We start from the raw sequence: 20,084 nt of genomic DNA on the forward strand, positions 1-20,084 counted from the left end.
AAATCAGACTAACACCCTGATTCGACATCAAAATGATTGGATTGGGGCATTAGAACAGCAGCACCGCGCCAAGACTCCTCCTCGCATACATCAGCGACTCGACCATGACACTATGGCGACCAAGAAACGCTACCATTCCCCTTCAAGGAGGGACCAGCCTTCTTCTCTCGCGAAAAGGAACAAAGAAGATCACGGCGTGGATGTTATCAATAAAAGTAATCACATGAAGTGTCATTGAGTAAACTTTGATATTATGTAATGAAAAATAATGTCGAATATTGAAGAGATGAATTTATACCATTATGGTAGAGGAGTTAGGAATGAAGAAAATTATTTTTATGATTATTATTGTCATACCCCAAAATTTGCCCGATCAAATCTACGTCTACTCATCCATTCAGGTTGAAAATTAAGAGTCATGGGGTTTGACATTTCTATTGTCAAACTCTCTCTCTCTCTCTCTCTCTCTCTCTCTCTCTCTCTCTCTCTCTCTCTCTCTCTCTCTCTCTCTCTCTCTCTCTTGTAAATTAGGTCGAGTTAAAATAAGGGTGTGAGTAGCAGGTGTTTTGGGATCTAAATATTGGACCCAATCATTACAAGGTTTTGTCATTTTTGCTTTTTACTAACATTTCTTTCGATTATTATTTTATCATGACTAACCATTAGCATTTAACATTATTAATTTTTTTTAGGATTTTTCTAATTAACTTTTATTAACATTATTATTATTATTATTATTAGGTAGAATTAGGACTAATTAGGTTTTTATTTCTTAGGTTTGATATAATATTAGGATTATTAGTAGTATTTAAATATTATTATAATTAGGATTTTTATAGCTTTTTTAAATTAATTGGGCAATAGGCCCATTAGGTGTAGAAAAACCTAATTTGGCTAATATAAAAAGGGTTGATTTTAACAAGTAGGGGAGGCCGTTTTCTATTCCCGGTATATTCTCACCCGAGGCCAATTTTCACAAAAAAATCCTTTTTCCAGTCTCAAAACTCTCTCTCTTCGTCACGTACCATACACTAATAATTTCATATTCATTTGACATACTAACTCATAGTCTTTTAGCCTTGTCCACACACATGTATAGAAATCCACCACTTTTCAAAACAGTTTTTTCTAACAATAACATAAAAAAAAAAACCCTTACAAATCATCACCAATCTTTCACCTTTTTCTTAAAACTTTCAAACCATACACAACCTGTAAACTATATCATCACCGCCTAAACATAACAAAATTTCAAATAAACCATAGCCAATGTTCAGTACAACATGTAAATTAGAATACAAAGTAGGAATATTGGCTTGAGCTTTTTGTCAAACAGGTGGTGAGTCGGATGCAATACCGACAACAGAATCGACATAATAAAGTGACGGCAATGCATAATCAAAAAGAGATCAGATCGCACACACCCACGTTGCAAACTCACGACTACGGACTATCGGCAAGCAGGCCTCTTGCGACGATCTGCTCGCGCACCGCCACCGCCGCGAGTCACCTCTCCCCGGCTACACGGAATCGCGGTTTGTTTACTCCTTTTCCGTTGTAATTGTTTTTGTTGCTTGTTGTTTACTTACGATTCAGAAATTGTGTCTATTGTTAATTGGTATGAATATGAAACATAGGAATTGGGTTGTTTTGGTTCTGGATTGTGAGAGATAGAAACAAGAGAGTACGGTTGAATGTGGGTCTACTTTCATGTACAACGCTTTCATCTGTTGCTTTTGTTTCCAATTACTTGTTTATAATTTTTATTTTATATTATATGGTGGACATGTGTCCACATTTCATTGGGAAACGGCATATATATATATATTTTTTTTACTTTGAACAAGTCAGTAACATTATAATAATTGATTCTTACATGAATCTTAAAGAAAAAAAAGGGAGGATTAGGAAAATTAGAACAAGGGACGGACGTCCCATATGTTTTTTTTTTTGTTTTTTTACTCTTTTATTTCAAATTAGTATTAGTTCTTTTTTTTTTTTACAAATTTTAGTTTTAATAGAAATACTAAAAACACTAACAATACTAACAATAAAATACATCCTTTTTAAAATAAAACAAATAAATTAATATATTGATATTAATTCTTGATTAATTTATCAATTTTCTCTTCGATCCGATTATATCTAATAGTCGCATTGGTGAGAAATAAAATAATAAAATACATATATTTTGCTAAATGGTTGTAACCATCTTATTGGTTATGATGATTAGCATTTCTTATCAATTCGTTATTATTTGTAATCGAATTCATTGATTATGAGGAGTAACGATAATTAAAATACATTCATTTGCTATTCGTGGTAATCGAATCTATCGATTATAGTGGTTAGCAATCCTCCCTTCAATCCGTTAGCCGTGGTAATCAAACCTATTGATTATCGTAACTAATGGTAACAAATTAAAATCAGGGTTGTACGCCCAAATCCTAAAACACTTCCCAAATCTAAAAACATTCAAAACATTTCAAATCAAACTACGGATTTTCATCCTTATTCAAAACTACGATAGGCCATTCAAAAAGCCTTCAAACCATCCCAAATCAAATTCTAATCCTAAGGGCGTACAACCCTTCCCCGAACTACGTTGACTCTGATTCTCCCTAAGGAGATACGTAGGGTGCCTAACACCTTCCCTCGACCTGAATATAGTATCTTACCCTGATCTCTATACTGCGTAGGGTTTCCTATTCGCCCTTCAGAATAGGTGGCGACTCTCTAAGTTTAAATTTTAGGCAGGTTGCTACAGCTGGCGACTCTGCTGGGGAACACTTAATGGTAATTACTATGCTCCTATAGGTTTTGGCAGGGTTTAGGTTTGGCAAACTTTTAGGGTTTGACCAATTTGCCATTTTTAGGGTTTGGCTAACTCGCCAATTTTAGGGTTTATTTTTTATATAAATATTTAAATTTTTATTTATTTATTTATTTATAAATACATTTATTTCACCTCAATTTAAATTAATATTTTATTTAAATATTTGTTCTACTGCATTGTTATAAGCGGCCGGAATCCAAGCGGCGGGACTTCGAGGTTAGTTTGTTTTTAAATATTCAAATTTAAATTCATTTGTTTATTTATCTACATCTATTTACAGTAATTTTATTTATTTATTTTATTATAATTTAAATAAATACTGCTTTGGTTGCTTATATACAATTGCTGCTTTTTATATTGTCGGGATATTATAAATTATTTGTTTAAACCCTAAGTGTGGGAGTTAACCTTGAGATCAATAGGGGAGTATGAATCTCCTACGAGTCTCATTGATAACTCCACTCGGAGTGGGTTGAGTATTCGGAAATGTCCAAAACGAGGCTTGACTTTGTTGAGGGCAGGACTGGATACTTGGCTGATCTCTCCGAGAACCTACCCCAAAAATTCGAAACTCATGGATAAAATGAGTTTTTCTAAAATCCGAAGAGACAAAAAGTCTCGGAGGCTACGAACGACCCCATGAGACCTTCTAGAACACTCCCAAAAAAAAAGGGTAGGCTCCCTAGAGCCGCTACGTCGAACCTATGAACCTAGGACTTTTGTGCTGCTGTTCTCTTCATATGTTTGCAATTTATATACTTCGAATGTCCATGTGTTTCGATTTTGCAGGTATCCCCACGTGGTCCCTAGCATGTAGGGACTCTAATTTCTAAAGATCATGTCTTTCCCACGAAGGACATCACCATCTATGCATCGCTTAGCCTGTAGAGATTTTATTTTTATATCCTCGTATTCTTGCAAATACGTGTCCTTCCCACGAAGGACATCTTCGCTTACGCACGTCGATTGGCTTCTCGATAGCCATGAGACTAAGTGACTGTCATGAACAGTCACTCCGCGCCCGCACCTACGCATCCCCTAGCCTGTGGGGATTTTATTTTTATATCCTTGTATTCTTACAACTACGCGTCCTTCCCACGAAGGATATTTCCATTAACGCACGTCAATTGGCCTCTCGATGGCCATGCGATTCGGTGATTGTCGTGAACGGTCACCCCGTGCTTGCTACTACGTACTCTCTAGTATATAGGGATTTTTTGTTACATCCACGTGTTTTCACAATGACGCGTCCTTCCCCGAAGGACAACTTCACTAGCATGCGTTCGATTGGCCTCTCGATGGCTATGAAATCTAGTGACTGTCCTGAACGGCCACTCCATGCTTATTCCCGCGCACCCTCTAACTTGTAGGGTTTGGATCTCCATTTACACATCACATCCCTAGCCTGTAGGGATTTCTCTTCGTCCATATCGTCCTTAGATAGGTTGTGTTCCGCATAGGGAACCTTCCCACGAGGGACAAATTCATTGGTACACGTTGATTGGCCTCTCGATGGCCTTGAGATTTAGTGACTGTCTTGAACGGTCACTAGCCGCTATCTTCTGCATACTCTCGAATCCAAGGGATTTCCCTTAGCGTGTCATAACATTTATCCTGCAAAGATTCCAAGAGAGTCTAATGTCGCCTCTAAGGCTATCCCTAGGATCATATATTACACGTCTGCATTGCATACATGGAGTTATAATACAAGGAGTCTCTCGCATACGCATGCATTTGCATGGACATACATTTGCATCTACATTTACATTTGCATCTTCACCCGCATCCACACTTACCGCGCTAAGCCGATTTCCTGAGACTCGCAAAAAAAAAAAAATCAAAGGATCGTAGACTATGGAATAAGGAGAGTAAAAGATCTTAGGCTTGCTAAAGAAAAAAAAAGATGCCTTTCGCCATGCCAGCCGCATGTCCATGCCTTGTCATAACAGGATTATAAATACAATAAAGGTTGTCATCGAGCAATGATTAGTTCAACAAAGAGTTCCCTCATAGATACACTCCAGATGTATCTAGCCATAAAGGGGTTCATCTTAGAACATAACAAACTTACACGGACGCTCTACGATAACCTGGGGGCAAGGAGTAGTCCAACTGGGGCAAAATCCTGAACAAAGATGCATGACTACTATGAAGGGAAGGCGATCTGTGTTAACTCCACGCCAAGGGAGAAAGGGTCATAGATTTTCTTCATTAATTTACAAACGCTGAAGGTTGCAAATGGTGTGATACTATCCTGAGAAAAAGCAAAAGAGGTTCAGTCTAAGGAAACTCATGAAGTTCCGAAACGACGAAAACCCATGCTAACAGTTTATTCCTGACAGGTTTGACATGTCCAAAGAAAATTCGAGGTTGCCCTCACTTCTACAAGTTTGAGAATCTAAGGAGTGAGACAAGGGCAGTGGATCTACAAAGGAGATTGTCCCTAGGATCAATAGGTGTTTACCGTGCTCACAATTTCAACCCTTACGACCGCTAAGTGTTACTCAAGATAAAAGTTGTACCTTCGGATTAGTAATTCTAATGGGACAACCATGCAGGTTTTGGAGTCAATTCATTCACTCACACACTTCTATTTTTAGGGTTATTGACAAACTTGAGGGAGAATGACGATTACAAATAACTAAGTCCAGCTAAATATATGCTTTCAAGGTAAGACCGAGCCGAGGATGTACAGGCATTGTTTCCATTCCCAAACAGTGGAGATATAAGGATGTTAATCCCTCGTCACCCCCTCGAGCCCGGAGTCGGAGTTTTCTTCTACCTTTTAAATAAACCTTGATTTCAACCAGGGGCAGGGTAGATTTCAATTAATTCCATGGTGTATTTTGGTTGTCAAGAGAATCACTCAATCCAAGCAAAGGATCAAGCAAAGCAAAGGTTCAAGCATATTTTCTTCCTCGCATTCATCCAAGATTGAGAAAGCAATGGAGGTAACATTTACAACACCTTCTTCCTCATTACATCATTCAAGATCGAGGAAGTATCAAAGGCGAAGCTTACAAATCAAAATCGACATGGCAGTCACAACATTCAATATCCAAGGATCAAGTACTTCAAAAGGAGCATTCGAAAGGAAAAGGAGAAAAACGCCCGCTAAGTCAAAATGGAAAATTCCATGAAAACAAAAGAACGACTTAGGCAAAAATTAGGGCATCCCGATGGATTAAATTCAAAAGAATTGGTTCATGCAAAAATAAGGGATAAAAACAAAGGCTAAATACAATGGATAATCTGGTGACTGCTAAATCATCAAAGCTTCGCATCCATGCTTGGATCTTCACAATATTTTCATCAATGCTTGGATCTCTATTAAAGCTTCTGCTCAACATCGAAACTGAAACGATTCTCCTGCAAACAAAGCACATCCATTGGATTAGTAGAATTTTTAGGATCTGGAGAAAATCAAGGAGAAAGGGGTGGGATAAATAAAATTTTGAGCCTTATATCCATTGTTTCTTAAAACATGAACCAGGCCAAGTTACAACATTTAAAAGTCCTAATTGAGGCAAGGTTAACCATGAAAGCATATTAAGCAGGATCTGTTATACTGACTCCTATGTTTGTTAAAACTACTTCTAATCACTATGCTTCTTCAAGCATTCTTTTCAAAACCATCCAGTCCTAATTCATAACGGACTTCGATTTCAAAAACTGGCATACGCATTCCATTGGAGCTACTTCTCAAAAAAGTACAACACCATATACGAGTATACACTTAGCATCGAAGAAATCTCGAAATTGGTTTAATCAAAGGTGAGCATTTCTAATAAAGACCCTGGAGTCGGGGGAACCACATCTAGGGGGTTCTCCTAAACAGGGGCAAAAAATTTCAAGGAGCACAGGGGCATACAATCGAACATCCTATTAACTAGGGGCAGTCTTCCTAAGGTTCAATCGACTTGGGGCCCATCTCAAAGCAATCTCAAACAGGGGCATGTCAAACAGGGGAAGAATTCAAATTCAAAAGGATAGAACACTATGGATAGTTTTCCATGACCTGGAGATCAGGGGCACACCCTTCGATCTAAACATCGAAGCATATGACAAGGCTATTCCCTGGGTTCATAAGCATCTTTCTCCACTGAACACTGGGGCATTGGATATCAAATCCATAAGGCAAACAATTCAAAGGTTAAAAGTGTGGAGAACCTCCAAAGTTTAAAGGCGTGGGGTACTTCTAAAAAAAAATCATCAAACTGGGGCAAGGCACACAACAAAAGGAAAAAGGCGTTCTCGCACCTTACAACATCGAACAAATCTTTCTCCTAACTACGATCTTCAAAGTTCAAACAAAACAGGTATTGGGAAATCGCGCTAGCATCACACCCCACCTTATCAAACAAACCTGCAACTCCAGCAAGCTATATACGCTTTGGTTATCAACAACCTACCATTGGAGCATCATACAAATACATACAAATCATGCATTGCATATATTGGCTGATACATTACACCGTAACTCTTTATGTGGTCTTCTTTAAGACGAATCTCACGATCCTTTCTAGGAGTTTCTTCAAGCTGTCTTATGCAAGACAAATTATCACCATTTCCAAGAACCTCTTTAGATAGCCTTCTTTAAGACATTACTTTTCTAAGCACCTTTTCAGGTAGCCTTCTTCGAGACATTCTTGTCCTAAGCACCTTTTCAGGTAGTCCCTTTCAAAAAAAAAAACAATTCGTCATCCCTCTCAAGAACCTCTTCAGGTAGTCTTCTTTAAGACATCTTTCAACCTTTTCAGGTAGTCATCTTTAAAGACATTCTTCATCCCTTGCTAAGAACTTTTTCAAGTAATTTTCTTTAAGACAAATTCCTATCTACTCTAAGAACCTTTTCAGGTAGTCTTCTCTAAGACAAATGTTCACATCCATTCCAAAAAAAACCTTTTCAGGTAATCTTACAGAAGACATTACTTCGTTCCACTCATTACGTCAACCAAACGTACGCATAAGCATAAGCATACATAAACATTACAAAGCCAGCATAAGCATAGTCAGGGTATAAGTGCAAGCAATGGAGTAAACAAGCTCAATGGGTTTAAGGAGATAAAATCTCGGGATTGCATCATCATTAGCATACATACATACGCATTAGCATACGCATATCATCTAGTGCATTTACACATCACAAAAGCCCAATTTCTATTGGCAGTCCAAACCATCATTAAACCCAGTTCCCGTCTGGTAATCAGTTCCCGTCTCACTATTACATCAAAATTCAAATCATACTACAAAAGCCTAGTTTCCAGCCCTCGTGTTGTGATTGATGTATTTTCTCCGACCCTCGAGTCGTGAGTCTCCGAACAGGTGAATCTTTTCCATGCAGGTAAGTTTGCTAGAACTATAGCAGGCGATCACTCTTATGCAGGTACGCTTGTCAGAACTATGGCAGGTAATTCCTTTGGTGCAAGTGAATTGTCCGAACTAGGACAAATGATCCTATTGGTGCAGGTGAACTTGCTAGAACTATAGCAAGCAATCCTATTGGGGTCCACAAACTGCGAGTAGCTTACCAGCACTATGGTAAGTGAGAGATACAAACCGCGAGTAGCTTACCAGCACTATGGTAAGTGAGAGATACAAACTGCGAGTAGCTTATCAGCACTATGGTAAGTGAGAGATACAAACTGCGACGTAGCTTGCCAGAACTATGGTAAGTGAGAGATACAAACTGCGAGTAGCTTATCAGCACTATGGTAAGTGAGAGATACAAACTGCGCGTAGCTTGCCAGAACTATGGTAAGTGAGAGATACAAACTGCGCGTAGCTTTCCAGAACTATGGTAAGTGAGAGATACAAACTGCGAGTAGCTTATCAGCACTATGGTAAGTGAGAGATACAAACTGCGACGTAGCTTGCCAGAACTATGGTAAGTGAGAGATACAAACTGCGAGTAGCTTATCAGCACTATGGTAAGTGAGAGATACAAACTGCGACGTAGCTTGCCAGAACTATGGTAAGTGAGAGATACAAACTGCGAGTAGCTTATCAGCACTATGGTAAGTGAGAGATACAAACTGCGACGTAGCTTTCCAGAACTATGGTAAGTGAGAGACACAAACTGCGACGTAGCTTTCCAGAACTATGGTAAGTGAGAGATACAAACTGCGCGTAGCTTGCCAGAACTATGGTAAGAGAGAGATACCAAACTGCGAGTAGCTTACCAGCACTATGGTAAGTGAGAGATGCAAACTGCGAGTAGCTTGCCAGGACTATGGTAAGTGAGAGGTCCACAAACTGCGGAAACTTGCTGACCATAGCAAGCCAATTACACAACCAACAGAAGGTCCTCGCTATTCCTTTTCAGGAACCTTTCCAGGAAGTCTTCTTCAAGACGTATTCCATCCTTTCTAGGAGCTTTTCCAGGCATACAAGATTTTTCAAACGATTCCTCAACTGGGTTTATCGCGTTAGTCCCTCGGCAGTGATATTCTCCAAAACTTCAATAACAGTCAAAGGTGTCTTCTTTCTTTTCAGAATTACTAACATACTTCGATTAACGTAACTAACAATCATGCATCATTTCAACTAACTAACCTCATTCATACATAATGCATATACAGGCATCACTCTCATTTATTTTGAGAGGCTCATCGCATCATACATTGCATTGCATAAATTTCAGGTTGCCTTTTTTAGGCCGTGCTACAAAAAAAACACAGTGGTCCCTTTCCAAAGCGTTTGCTCCGCACTCTGAAAAAGCGGTATTCACCTCGGATGGCATGTGTAAGCCCATCTCCTACGGAACTTCTTCCCATGCAAATTTCAGGGCATCTCAGTGTTCAATCATCTTCCACCTTTAGATCACGATAGGCAGACGTGCCTATCCGATTCTTCAGGTTTAAGAAGATTGAACAGGGGCAGCTGTCATACCCCAAAATTTGCCCGATCAAATCTACGTCTACTCATCCATTCAGGTTCAAAATTAAGAGTCATGGGGTTTGACATTTCTATTGTCAAACTCTCTCTCTCTCTTGTAAATTAGGTCGAGTTAAAATAAGGGCGTGAGTAGCAGGTGTTTTGGGCTCTAAATATTGGACCCAATCATTACAAGGTTTTGTCATTTTTGCTTTTTACTAACATTTCTTTCGATTATTATTTTATCATGACTAACCATTAGCATTTAACATTATTAATTTTTTTTAGGATTTTTCTAATTAACTTTTATTAACATTATTATTATTATTATTATTAGGTAGAATTAGGACTAATTAGGTTTTTATTTCTTAGGTTTGATATAATATTAGGATTATTAGTAGTATTTAAATATTATTATAATTAGGATTTTTATAGCTTTTTTAAATTAATTGGGCAATAGGCCCATTAGGTGTAGAAAAACCTAATTTGGCTAATATAAAAAGGGTTGATTTTAACAAGTAGGGGAGGCCGTTTTCTATTCCCGGTATATTCTCACCCGAGGCCAATTTTCACAAAAAAATCCTTTTTCCAGTCTCAAAACTCTCTCTCTTCGTCACGTACCATACACTAATAATTTCATATTCATTTGACATACTAACTCATAGTCTTTTAGCCTTGTCCACACACATGTATAGAAATCCACCACTTTTCAAAACAGTTTTTTCTAACAATAACATAAAAAAAAAACCCTTACAAATCATCACCAATCTTTCACCTTTTTCTTAAAACTTTCAAACCATACACAACCTGTAAACTATATCATCACCGCCTAAACATAACAAAATTTCAAATAAATCATAGCCAATGTTCAGTACAACATGTAAATTAGAATACAAAGTAGGAATATTGGCTTGAGCTTTTTGTCAAACAGGTGGTGAGTCGGATGCAATACCGACAACAGAATCGACATAATAAAGTGACGGCAATGCATAATCAAAAAGAGATCAGATCGCACACACCCATTGCAAACTCACGACTACGGACTATCGGCAAGCAGGCCTCTTGCGACGATCTGCTCGCGCACCGCCACCGCCGCGAGTCACCTCTCCCCGGCTACACGGAATCGCGGTTTGTTTACTCCTTTTCCGTTGTAATTGTTTTTGTTGCTTGTTGTTTACTTACGATTCAGAAATTGTGTCTATTGTTAATTGGTATGAATATGAAACATAGGAATTGGGTTGTTTTGGTTCTGGATTGTGAGAGATAGAAACAAGAGAGTACGGTTGAATGTGGGTCTACTTTCATGTACAACGCTTTCATCTGTTGCTTTTGTTTCCAATTACTTGTTTATAATTTTTATTTTATATTATATGGTGGACATGTGTCCACATTTCATTGGGAAACGGCATATATATATATATATATATATATATATTTTTTACTTTGAACAAGTCAGTAACATTATAATAATTGATTCTTACATGAATCTTAAAGAAAAAAAAGGGAGGATTAGGAAAATTAGAACAAGGGACGGACGTCCCATATGTTTTTTTTTGTTTTTTTACTCTTTTATTTCAAATTAGTATTAGTTCTTTTTTTTTTTTACAAATTTTAGTTTTAATAGAAATACTAAAAACACTAACAATACTAACAATAAAATACATCCTTTTTAAAATAAAACAAATAAATTAATATATTGATATTAATTCTTGATTAATTTATCAATTTTCTCTTCGATCCGATTATATCTAATAGTCGCATTGGTGAGAAATAAAATAATAAAATACATATATTTTGCTAAATGGTTGTAACCATCTTATTGGTTATGATGATTAGCATTTCTTATCAATTCGTTATTATTTGTAATCGAATTCATTGATTATGAGGAGTAACGATAATTAAAATACATTCATTTGCTATTCGTGGTAATCGAATCTATCGATTATAGTGGTTAGCAATCCTCCCTTCAATCCGTTAGCCGTGGTAATCAAACCTATTGATTATCGTAACTAATGGTAACAAATTAAAATCAGGGTTGTACGCCCAAATCCTAAAACACTTCCCAAATCTAAAAACATTCAAAACACTTCAAATCAAACTACGGATTTTCATCCTTATTCAAAACTACGATAGGCCATTCAAAAAGCCTTCAAACCATCCCAAATCAAATTCTAATCCTAAGGGCGTACAACCCTTCCCCGAACTACGTTGACTCTGATTCTCCCTAAGGAGATACGTAGGCACTTGGCAACAAGGCGAGTCCCCTTCCCTAAAATCTCAATTTTCCCCTACTCAATATTTTAGCTATAAACCTCTACCTTAGACTCAAAGCCAATAGGAAAGGGTTGAGGGTGCCTAACACCTTCCCTCGACCTGAATATAGTATCTTACCCTGATCTCTATACTGCGTAGGGTTTCCTATTCGCCCTTCAGAATAGGTGGCGACTCTCTAAGTTTAAATTTTAGGCAGGTTGCTACAATTATTATTATTATTATTATTATTATTATTAATTAATATGATGATTTGCTATTGGTGGAAAATTTGGCGGGAACATTTTGGAGGAAAGAAGTTGTAGGATTATTTTTTTAAAGGTGGTTGTGTATTGACTAAAAAATAAGAACTAATAAGTGACTTGTGGGTTTATTATTATTAGAGATTTTTTTAAAAGAACGTGGCCTGTGGTGTTTTAAATATTTATTTATTAATTATTAATTATTATTATTATTTTAAAAAAATAGAAACTAATAAGTGGCTTGTGGGTTTATTATTATTATTATTATTATTATTATTATTATTATTATTATTATTATTATTAGAGTTTTTTTTTAAGATGGTTGTGTATTAACTAAAAAATAGGAACTAATAAATGGCTTGTGAGTTTATTATTATTAGAGTTTTTTTTTAAAAGAACGTGGCCTTAGGTTTTATTATTATTATTATTTTTATGATTATTATTTTTATGATTATTATTTTTATGATTATTATTATTATTATCAATTAATATGATGATTTGTTATTGGTGGAAAATTTGACGGGAATGTTTTGGAGGAAAGAAGTTGTAGGATTATAATTTGTATGATTATCAATTAATATGATGATTTGTTATTGGTGGAAAATTTGACAGGAACGTTTTGGAGGGAAGAAGTTGTAGGATTATAATTTGTATGATGATATGTAATGTATTTATACATGTTCAAAGAAACTAATTATTCTATTTTTTAGGAACTAAAGAATAAGATAATATATTAAGTGCTATTGTCATCTAATACTCCCCCAGATGGATGATGAATGGATAGAAGACCCAGGTTGGAAAAGAAAGAAGATAAGGTTGGAGTAGCAAGTGATTTTGTAAGAACGTTGACTATTTGCGTAGAAAAAGGTATTGGGAAGAGTCCAATTTTCCCCGGATGATGTGACAGTCGATTTCGATGTGCTTAGATCGTTTATGGAATGTGGGGTTTTGAGTAAGATATATGGCAGATCGGTTGTCACAGTAGATAGATGTTGATTTGTTGAATGTGATCCACAAATCTTTGAAGAGGTAGTGCATCCATTGAATTTCACAAGTAAGAGATGCAAGCGTGCGATATTCGAATTTGGAGCTGGAGCGAGAGACAATTGTTTTCTCCTTTGATTTCCATGAAATGAGTGATTTTCCTAGAAAAACAGCGTATCTAGTAACAAACCTTCGTGCGGTGGGGCAATTGCCCGATCACTATCTGCAAAGCCAGACCAATTTAAATCAGAATCTAAGGGATAAAATAGTCCCCGAGCAGAATTAGTTTTTAAATGTTGCAGTATTTTAACTGCTGCCCTGTAATGAGTGTTAGTGGGTTGGGAAACAAACTGATTTAATTGTTGAACAACATAAGCGATATCAAGGAAGGTGGTAGTGAGATAAATTAATTGACCAATGAGGCGACAATATTGTGTGAGGTCATGGAATGAGGCAGAATCAATGCAATATAATTTTAGTGAAGAATCATATGGTGTGGAGGATGGTTTAGATGCCAACATACTTGTGTTGCTTAGTAATTCAAGTGTGTAATTACGTTGATTAAGTAGTATACATGTTGGGGATCTAGCCACGTCAAGGCCAAGAAAATAATTAATGTATCAGATAATTCAGAATACCTCATCAACAATATGGGTTGATTTTGTGGCGACTACCTCATCAACAATAGGCATTTGTATCGGTCACCTCATCAATAATAGGGGCCACATCTGTCTTGGCCACCTCCATTTGGTCAATAACACCTTGACCCTGCACCACCTCAGCATGAACAACCTCGGCAACGTGCGCAACTACATCACCTTTGGACTGCTCGTCTAATCTAACAACTCGGTGTTAAGTTCTACATGGTGCGCAAAACTATTAAGCCAATTGTTTCTATTGAGAACCAGTTGGAGCTACCCTCCCAGCCTGTAACTACGAAGATTCTTCCCTCAACAACCCTATTTATCCTTGATTCGACTTGCAATAGTGTCTTCCTTACCCCTGGTCTTCACTGCAAAATTAAAAAATTAAAAAAAATCAATGAACTACAAGCAATTTCAAAATTTATGGTATTCTGCATATTTTGGCGGCATTTTTAAAATTTCCAATACAACTTTTAAAAATTTAAGCTGCCGGAATTTCAAAGTTCCCGGTATATTTTTTAAAAATTTAAACTATCTGGATTTTCAAAGTTATCGTATGAGTAAATACCTATGATTATAAAATTCTCGATAAAAATTTATACATTTATACCTAGGGGTGTACATGGGTCGGTTTGGATTGAATTTAGCCAAAAATATAATCCAACCCGTACATGGTACACTGGTTTGGGTGAGGTAAATAACCACTCACAGTACCGTTTGTTTGGGTAAAACCACAAATTTGTGGGTTGGATTGGGTTGGGCAGTGGGTTACCCAATTTTTTCATTCATTATATAATTATTAATGATGTGTCACATTTTTTATTAATAAATAGTTTAACATATTACTGCTATTTTTTTAAATATCAAATGTCTAAACGTACAGTAAAATTTATCATAAACATATTTGTAAAAACAAAAGTTATATTACAGTAAAACCTAAAACTGTATAAAGTACTTACAACTTACTATAATTAACATAAAAAAAAAGAAGCAAAGTGTGGCATCCTAAATAAGTTAAAATAATTACTTACCAAATAAAAGATGTTTAAAAAATTGAAATTGAAGCAATCAAAATTAAAAACATTAAAGTCATCACTTGTCAAATTACAAAAAAAAGAGCAAAAATATAGTCCTCAATAACCCATGGATTTTGTGGGTTGAGTGTAGGTTTACCCATAACCCAATTAATTTGAATGGGTTTTCATTTTTGAAAATTGTATTCATCCAATAACCCAATCCAAACCACTTTTTGGGTCGGTTTGGGTGGCTTTTATTGGATTTATTAGGTTTACCCAACTCTTATACACCCCTATTTATACCTGCATTTTCAAATTCATGGTACAAAGGCAAACGATTTAATCAGAATTTAAAAATTTCCGATAAAAACTCATGAAATCCAAAAAAAAAAATTATCATTGAATTTCGGGCGTTAACCGTAAAATTTATGATATCTGATATCGCTCTAGAACTTTTGATAAATGTAGAAATTTAGAATAGATTTTAAAAAATAGTTTAAATTCTCAAATAAACGGGCACTGAAAGCCCAAAAGAGGCCCAGCCCAGCAAACATATAGAAATCCTACTTCTCCAGGTTTCCATCACAAAGCTACACACACAATAAGCGTCTTCTCCACAATTTGGGTTTATTCTTCATAAAAATCATTATCTGAACACAAAGCTTCTCACTTTAAGCTTCCCGAATTTGTCTTCGCTAAGGTAGGCGTTTATTCTCGTATCTCAATTTTCGTTTGTAGCTTCTATTTGGAATATGGAATTTTACTTCCTGTTTAACAATAGTAATTACTACATGCTGTATTATCATTCTGAAATTAATAAAATCACATATAGATTCGTTTAATTGATTATGCTGTTAATTCAAATTCTAAAGTTTTTTCATTATTGTTTACAGAAACAATGAATACTGTTAAAAAACTCAAGAGTGAGTCAACTGAGTTGCCTGATTGTGTTATATCTTATATCTTTTCCAAGTTAAGTTTGAAGAATTTGGTGAAAACTAGTGCTTTGTCCAAACATTGGTATCACGAATGGGGATTAAGGAAGGACCTCACTTTTGATCTCCTTAACATGTTTGATTATAATACGGTTCCAGAGTTACCAATAACCCTTCCACTCTTTCAAAAACTTCAATGTCAATTTGCCACAAGATTAGATTATTTCATGCAGAAGTATCCTGGTGATATGATCCGTCTAATCCGAGTAAATTTTCCATTAGGTGTTGATCATACTTATGCCATTGATAGATTAATTCACAAAGGACTTGTTAAGGGTGCTAATCGTATTGAGCTCCTCTTCGCAAATGAAACTGATTTTAAAATAAGGCAATACAATTTTTTGTTTCCTTTCTTGTTTGGCCCTAATTCTCTCACATATCTACACCTACAGAACTGCCGTATAACACCAACTATGGACTTTTCTGGATTGAAGAATTTGAAAACGCTTGTGTTGCATCTCGTTCCTGTGGAGCAGAATATGCTTTGGCATCTGTGTTTTAACTGCATCCATCTTGAGAACTTCACTCTGAATGAGTGTAAGTTCATATCTGACATAAGAATTACTAGTTCAACATTGCTTCATCTGAAAATTAACTGTGGACGTATCATTATAGAGAGGAATATTGATATCATTGCATCAAAACTCTTATCCTTTGAATATTCTTCGGACTGTTTGTATCACCGTGCATTACGCATAGTGAACATTAAGGCTCATATGTTATCCAAGTTTAGCTATAGATGTGTTAACATTTTTAATCTAGTCGATTTTTCTGGACTGAAAAATGTGACAACAATTGTGTTTGATGGAATCCGTGAATGTCTCCAAAGTGAAGTCATAACTCATTTGTTTTCTAACTGTCTCCAACTTGAAGATGTCACCTTTAAGGAGTGTCAGATCAAGTGTGATATGAAAATTATCGGTGCAAAGTTGCGTCATTTGCGAATAATTGATTGTCCTTGTACGAATCTTTGTTCTTATAGGATAGATATTGATGCATTGAACCTCACATCCTTTGAATATATGGGTTGCACTTTCATGACGCCCATAATCTCTGTCAGGGCTCCAAAGTTATTGAAGGTTTTTTGGGATACAAGTTATAGAATTGAAAATGTATATAACTTTGATACAATTGCAACAAAATTACATCTGCTTGAGGATTTAACTATGAATATGCATCGTTCACATGTGAGTCACTCGAAACCCATACATGCCACTTGATATTTATGTTTGTCGGTCTTAGGTATCCTTTAATTAGTTGATTCAATAATTGCTTTCAATTCACTTTAAGTTTCTGGTGTGGACACAGATATCCGAGTTAAGTAAGGATTTGGTTCGATTTCAAAATCTTAGACAATTGAAATTGTTTATTGTGGGAGCATATAATCCTGATATGGACTACTTTTGGATTTTAGATATTGCAATGGCTTCTCCGCATCTCAAAAAACTTTCTCTAACGGTGAGTTATTCAACCCGTCTCTAACTTAAAATTCTCTCAAATAAGCTAGTGGTTTGACTTTTGTAAAACAATATACAATCTCTTATTTAAACTAAAATAATAAATAAGTCCTCCATTTGTTTTATATGCATGATGGAATTTTAAAATGTATGTAAATTATGTATTTTAATATTATGATTATTATTCAATTTTCAGATTAAAAATGGTCATAGGGAAATATCACATATGGTTGGATCTCAAAGGCAAAAAAGAGAGTATGTCAGGTTTTTTCACAATGGTTTAAAATATGTGGAGTTACATGGATGTGTTTGCTCCATAAATGTAATTGAGTTAGCAAGTCATCTATTGAGGAGTGCGACTTTGCTTAAGCAAATTACTTTCAGTTCTCGTCACAATTACTATATAGGTGCTGGAAGATGGACTATGAATTCCGATGGTTGTTGTTGGTTTGAACGAAATTTTATTCATGAGCATCTAAAAGAGGAAGTAAATGAACAATGTCAGCTCATAATTTTGTAGTGATGTGTTATTTATTTATTTATAATGAATTATGTCCTGTGTTCTTCGTCTGAGTTCATTCGCTAAGCTTTATTTTTTTTCCGGCTAGATATTGATTTATAGCACTTAACATATCCGATCTTGAAAAACACGCAAGTAAATAATGTTTCTAATCCAACCAAACAAATATAACAAAATTCTATACACACAATTTACAAGTTTAAAACTTTTCGCAATTACCACTATAAAACACAATGTATATATAAACCGACCTCAAAACATTTATAGCAGAAGCTAAAGAGAACAAATTAATGGTCGTGAAAACCAACTTAACTATATTTTTTTAGATTTTGATTTGGAGTCTATCGTAGCACCATCAAAACAACTAATAAGGTTAACATTGTTTAGAAAATTTTAATTTGTATCCCTACTTGTAAAAGTTTTGGACCATAATACTTTCGTATAAATAAATAATTTTTCACAATTTCATTTTTCCATCCACTTAACAAAAAATCTCTGAGAAAACAAAGCATCTTCAAACTGAAACACTTCTCCTAACACTTCTGGTTTACAATTTTATCAAATCAGACACTTCACCAAACTCTTCCGATTTGTAGTAACACAATTTGGAAGACATCTCCAAACTCTTCCGGTTCACAGCAAAACACACTGGAACACTTCTCCAAACTCTTCAGGTTCACAACAAAACATATCAGATCAGTTCAAGTAAGTCTTTCGTTTTTCACTATCGCATGCCAGAACACTTTATGTAGGAGTTCCGGTTTGGTTCATATTATAAACCGGAATATTTCCCATAGGAATTTCAGTTTGGATTTTTTTTTGTTTTTTTAATTTTATAGTGCGAAGACGAGGATTAGATGGGAGGGTTGTTAGCCGCACTCTGGAACGACGCGGCGTTGTAGATGATGCTGGTCCGTCTGCACCAGTTCCACAGTCGCCACATCTGCCAACTGGATATCCTGGAGGGCCTTCTGACCTGTTGTGAGATACGAGCAACATATTGCTCGACATTTATGGTTCGGCGAGGTAATTAAAATAAATTTATTCTACATTGATTATTTTAGAATAAATTTATTATTTTACATTTTATAATGTGAATTTTTATTTATTTTTAGGAAAGATGTCCGAAAAAGGAACTTAAAGTTGCAGGACACAGGCTGAGGCTGAAGGATAGAGTTCCTCATTTGCTCCCACCAGAGATGGAGCGTTGGGTGGATAGGTCAGGTCTGACTTCTCTCCAGAGAACCAGCCTGACCAAGATAGACACAGATCTTGTTACACAATTTGTGGAGAGGTGGCACATAGAGACATCGTCATTTCACATGTCATTTGGTGAGATGACGATTACATTAGATGATATTTCCTGTCTGCTGCACTTGCCCATTGAGGGTGTGTTATGGTACCCCGATCATGTCACTGAGGATATGGCTCTTGAGCTTGACATTCAGTATTTGGGAATAGACAGGGGTGTGGTTACCCGACATATCCACGAGTGCAGGGGCGCTTATTATTCACTACAATGGTTATATGATAAATTTGTGGAGCATCGAGCTGCTAGTAGTTGGCCATTTGCGACCAGGACATGTCTTATGATATTATTGGGCTGCACCATATTTGCTGACAAGACTTTTACTCTTGTCGAGACACGATATGTGTTGTTGTTTAGAGACCTAGAGTGACTTAATGCTTACAGTTGGGCATCTGTTGCATTGGTTACTTTATACCGACATCTTGAAGATGCATTTATATTTAGTTGTAAGTAGCTTGGTGGATATCCTACTCTTGTACATGTATTTATGTCATTTAATTTTTATACTTTCCATGTTAATTCATATACTTTTATTTATATCCTTTAATATATGTATTTTAATTTATATCATATCATTTATTTTGTAAGAGTGTTGGATTCACGAGTACTTTCCCACAGTTGGAAAGAGAGGAGAGAACCGGTATCCATCTGAGAATCAGGGCTTCCCAGGGCGATGAGATGGGCGTCCAAGCAAGAAGCCCTGAAGGTGGATGAGCTGAGACCCGTCCTGGACGCGTTGGCACCTACAGACGTTGTATGGCGCCTGTTCAAGGATCATAGATAGCACCGTCCTTTTGACGAGGCATCTATGTACATGGGGTTTCTAGTTTGGGGTGACTTACATGTTCCATACTTTTTTGAAAGACGTTTACGTCAGTTTGGGTTCTATCAGTATATTTCACCCCCACCTCCTGTTGATACATTGGGTGATGAT

General features: G+C 36.1%; 2 protein-coding genes across 2 annotated transcripts; both read left to right on the plus strand.

The window, feature by feature from the left end:
• Positions 1-474: 474 nt before the first annotated feature.
• On the plus strand, positions 475-18,035 carry LOC131610119 (F-box/LRR-repeat protein 13-like). The gene is made up of 4 exons (XM_058881992.1): positions 475-15,569; positions 15,763-17,051; positions 17,173-17,322; positions 17,518-18,035. The coding sequence occupies exons 2-4, from the start codon at positions 15,768-15,770 to the stop codon at positions 17,839-17,841; spliced, it is 1,758 nt and encodes a 585-aa protein (XP_058737975.1). The 5' UTR covers positions 475-15,569; positions 15,763-15,767; the 3' UTR covers positions 17,842-18,035.
• Positions 18,036-18,746: 711 nt separating this feature from the next.
• On the plus strand, positions 18,747-19,520 carry LOC131614750 (protein MAIN-LIKE 1-like). The gene is made up of 2 exons (XM_058886306.1): positions 18,747-18,752; positions 18,957-19,520. The coding sequence occupies exons 1-2, from the start codon at positions 18,747-18,749 to the stop codon at positions 19,518-19,520; spliced, it is 570 nt and encodes a 189-aa protein (XP_058742289.1).
• Positions 19,521-20,084: the final 564 nt, after the last annotated feature.

This window comes from Vicia villosa, linkage group LG6 (assembly GCF_029867415.1).
Source record: "Vicia villosa cultivar HV-30 ecotype Madison, WI linkage group LG6, Vvil1.0, whole genome shotgun sequence".
NCBI classification, from domain to species: Eukaryota; Viridiplantae; Streptophyta; class Magnoliopsida; order Fabales; family Fabaceae; genus Vicia; species Vicia villosa.

Coding starts and splice junctions, on each gene's coding strand:
- LOC131610119 (XM_058881992.1), top strand. CDS start 15,768: ATGAATACTGTTAAAAAACTCAAGAGTGAGTCAACTGAGTTGCCTGAT. Junction 17,052..17,172: donor TGAATATGCATCGTTCACAT/GTGAGTCACTCG, acceptor GTGTGGACACAG/ATATCCGAGTTAAGTAAGGA. Junction 17,323..17,517: donor TCAAAAAACTTTCTCTAACG/GTGAGTTATTCA, acceptor TTCAATTTTCAG/ATTAAAAATGGTCATAGGGA.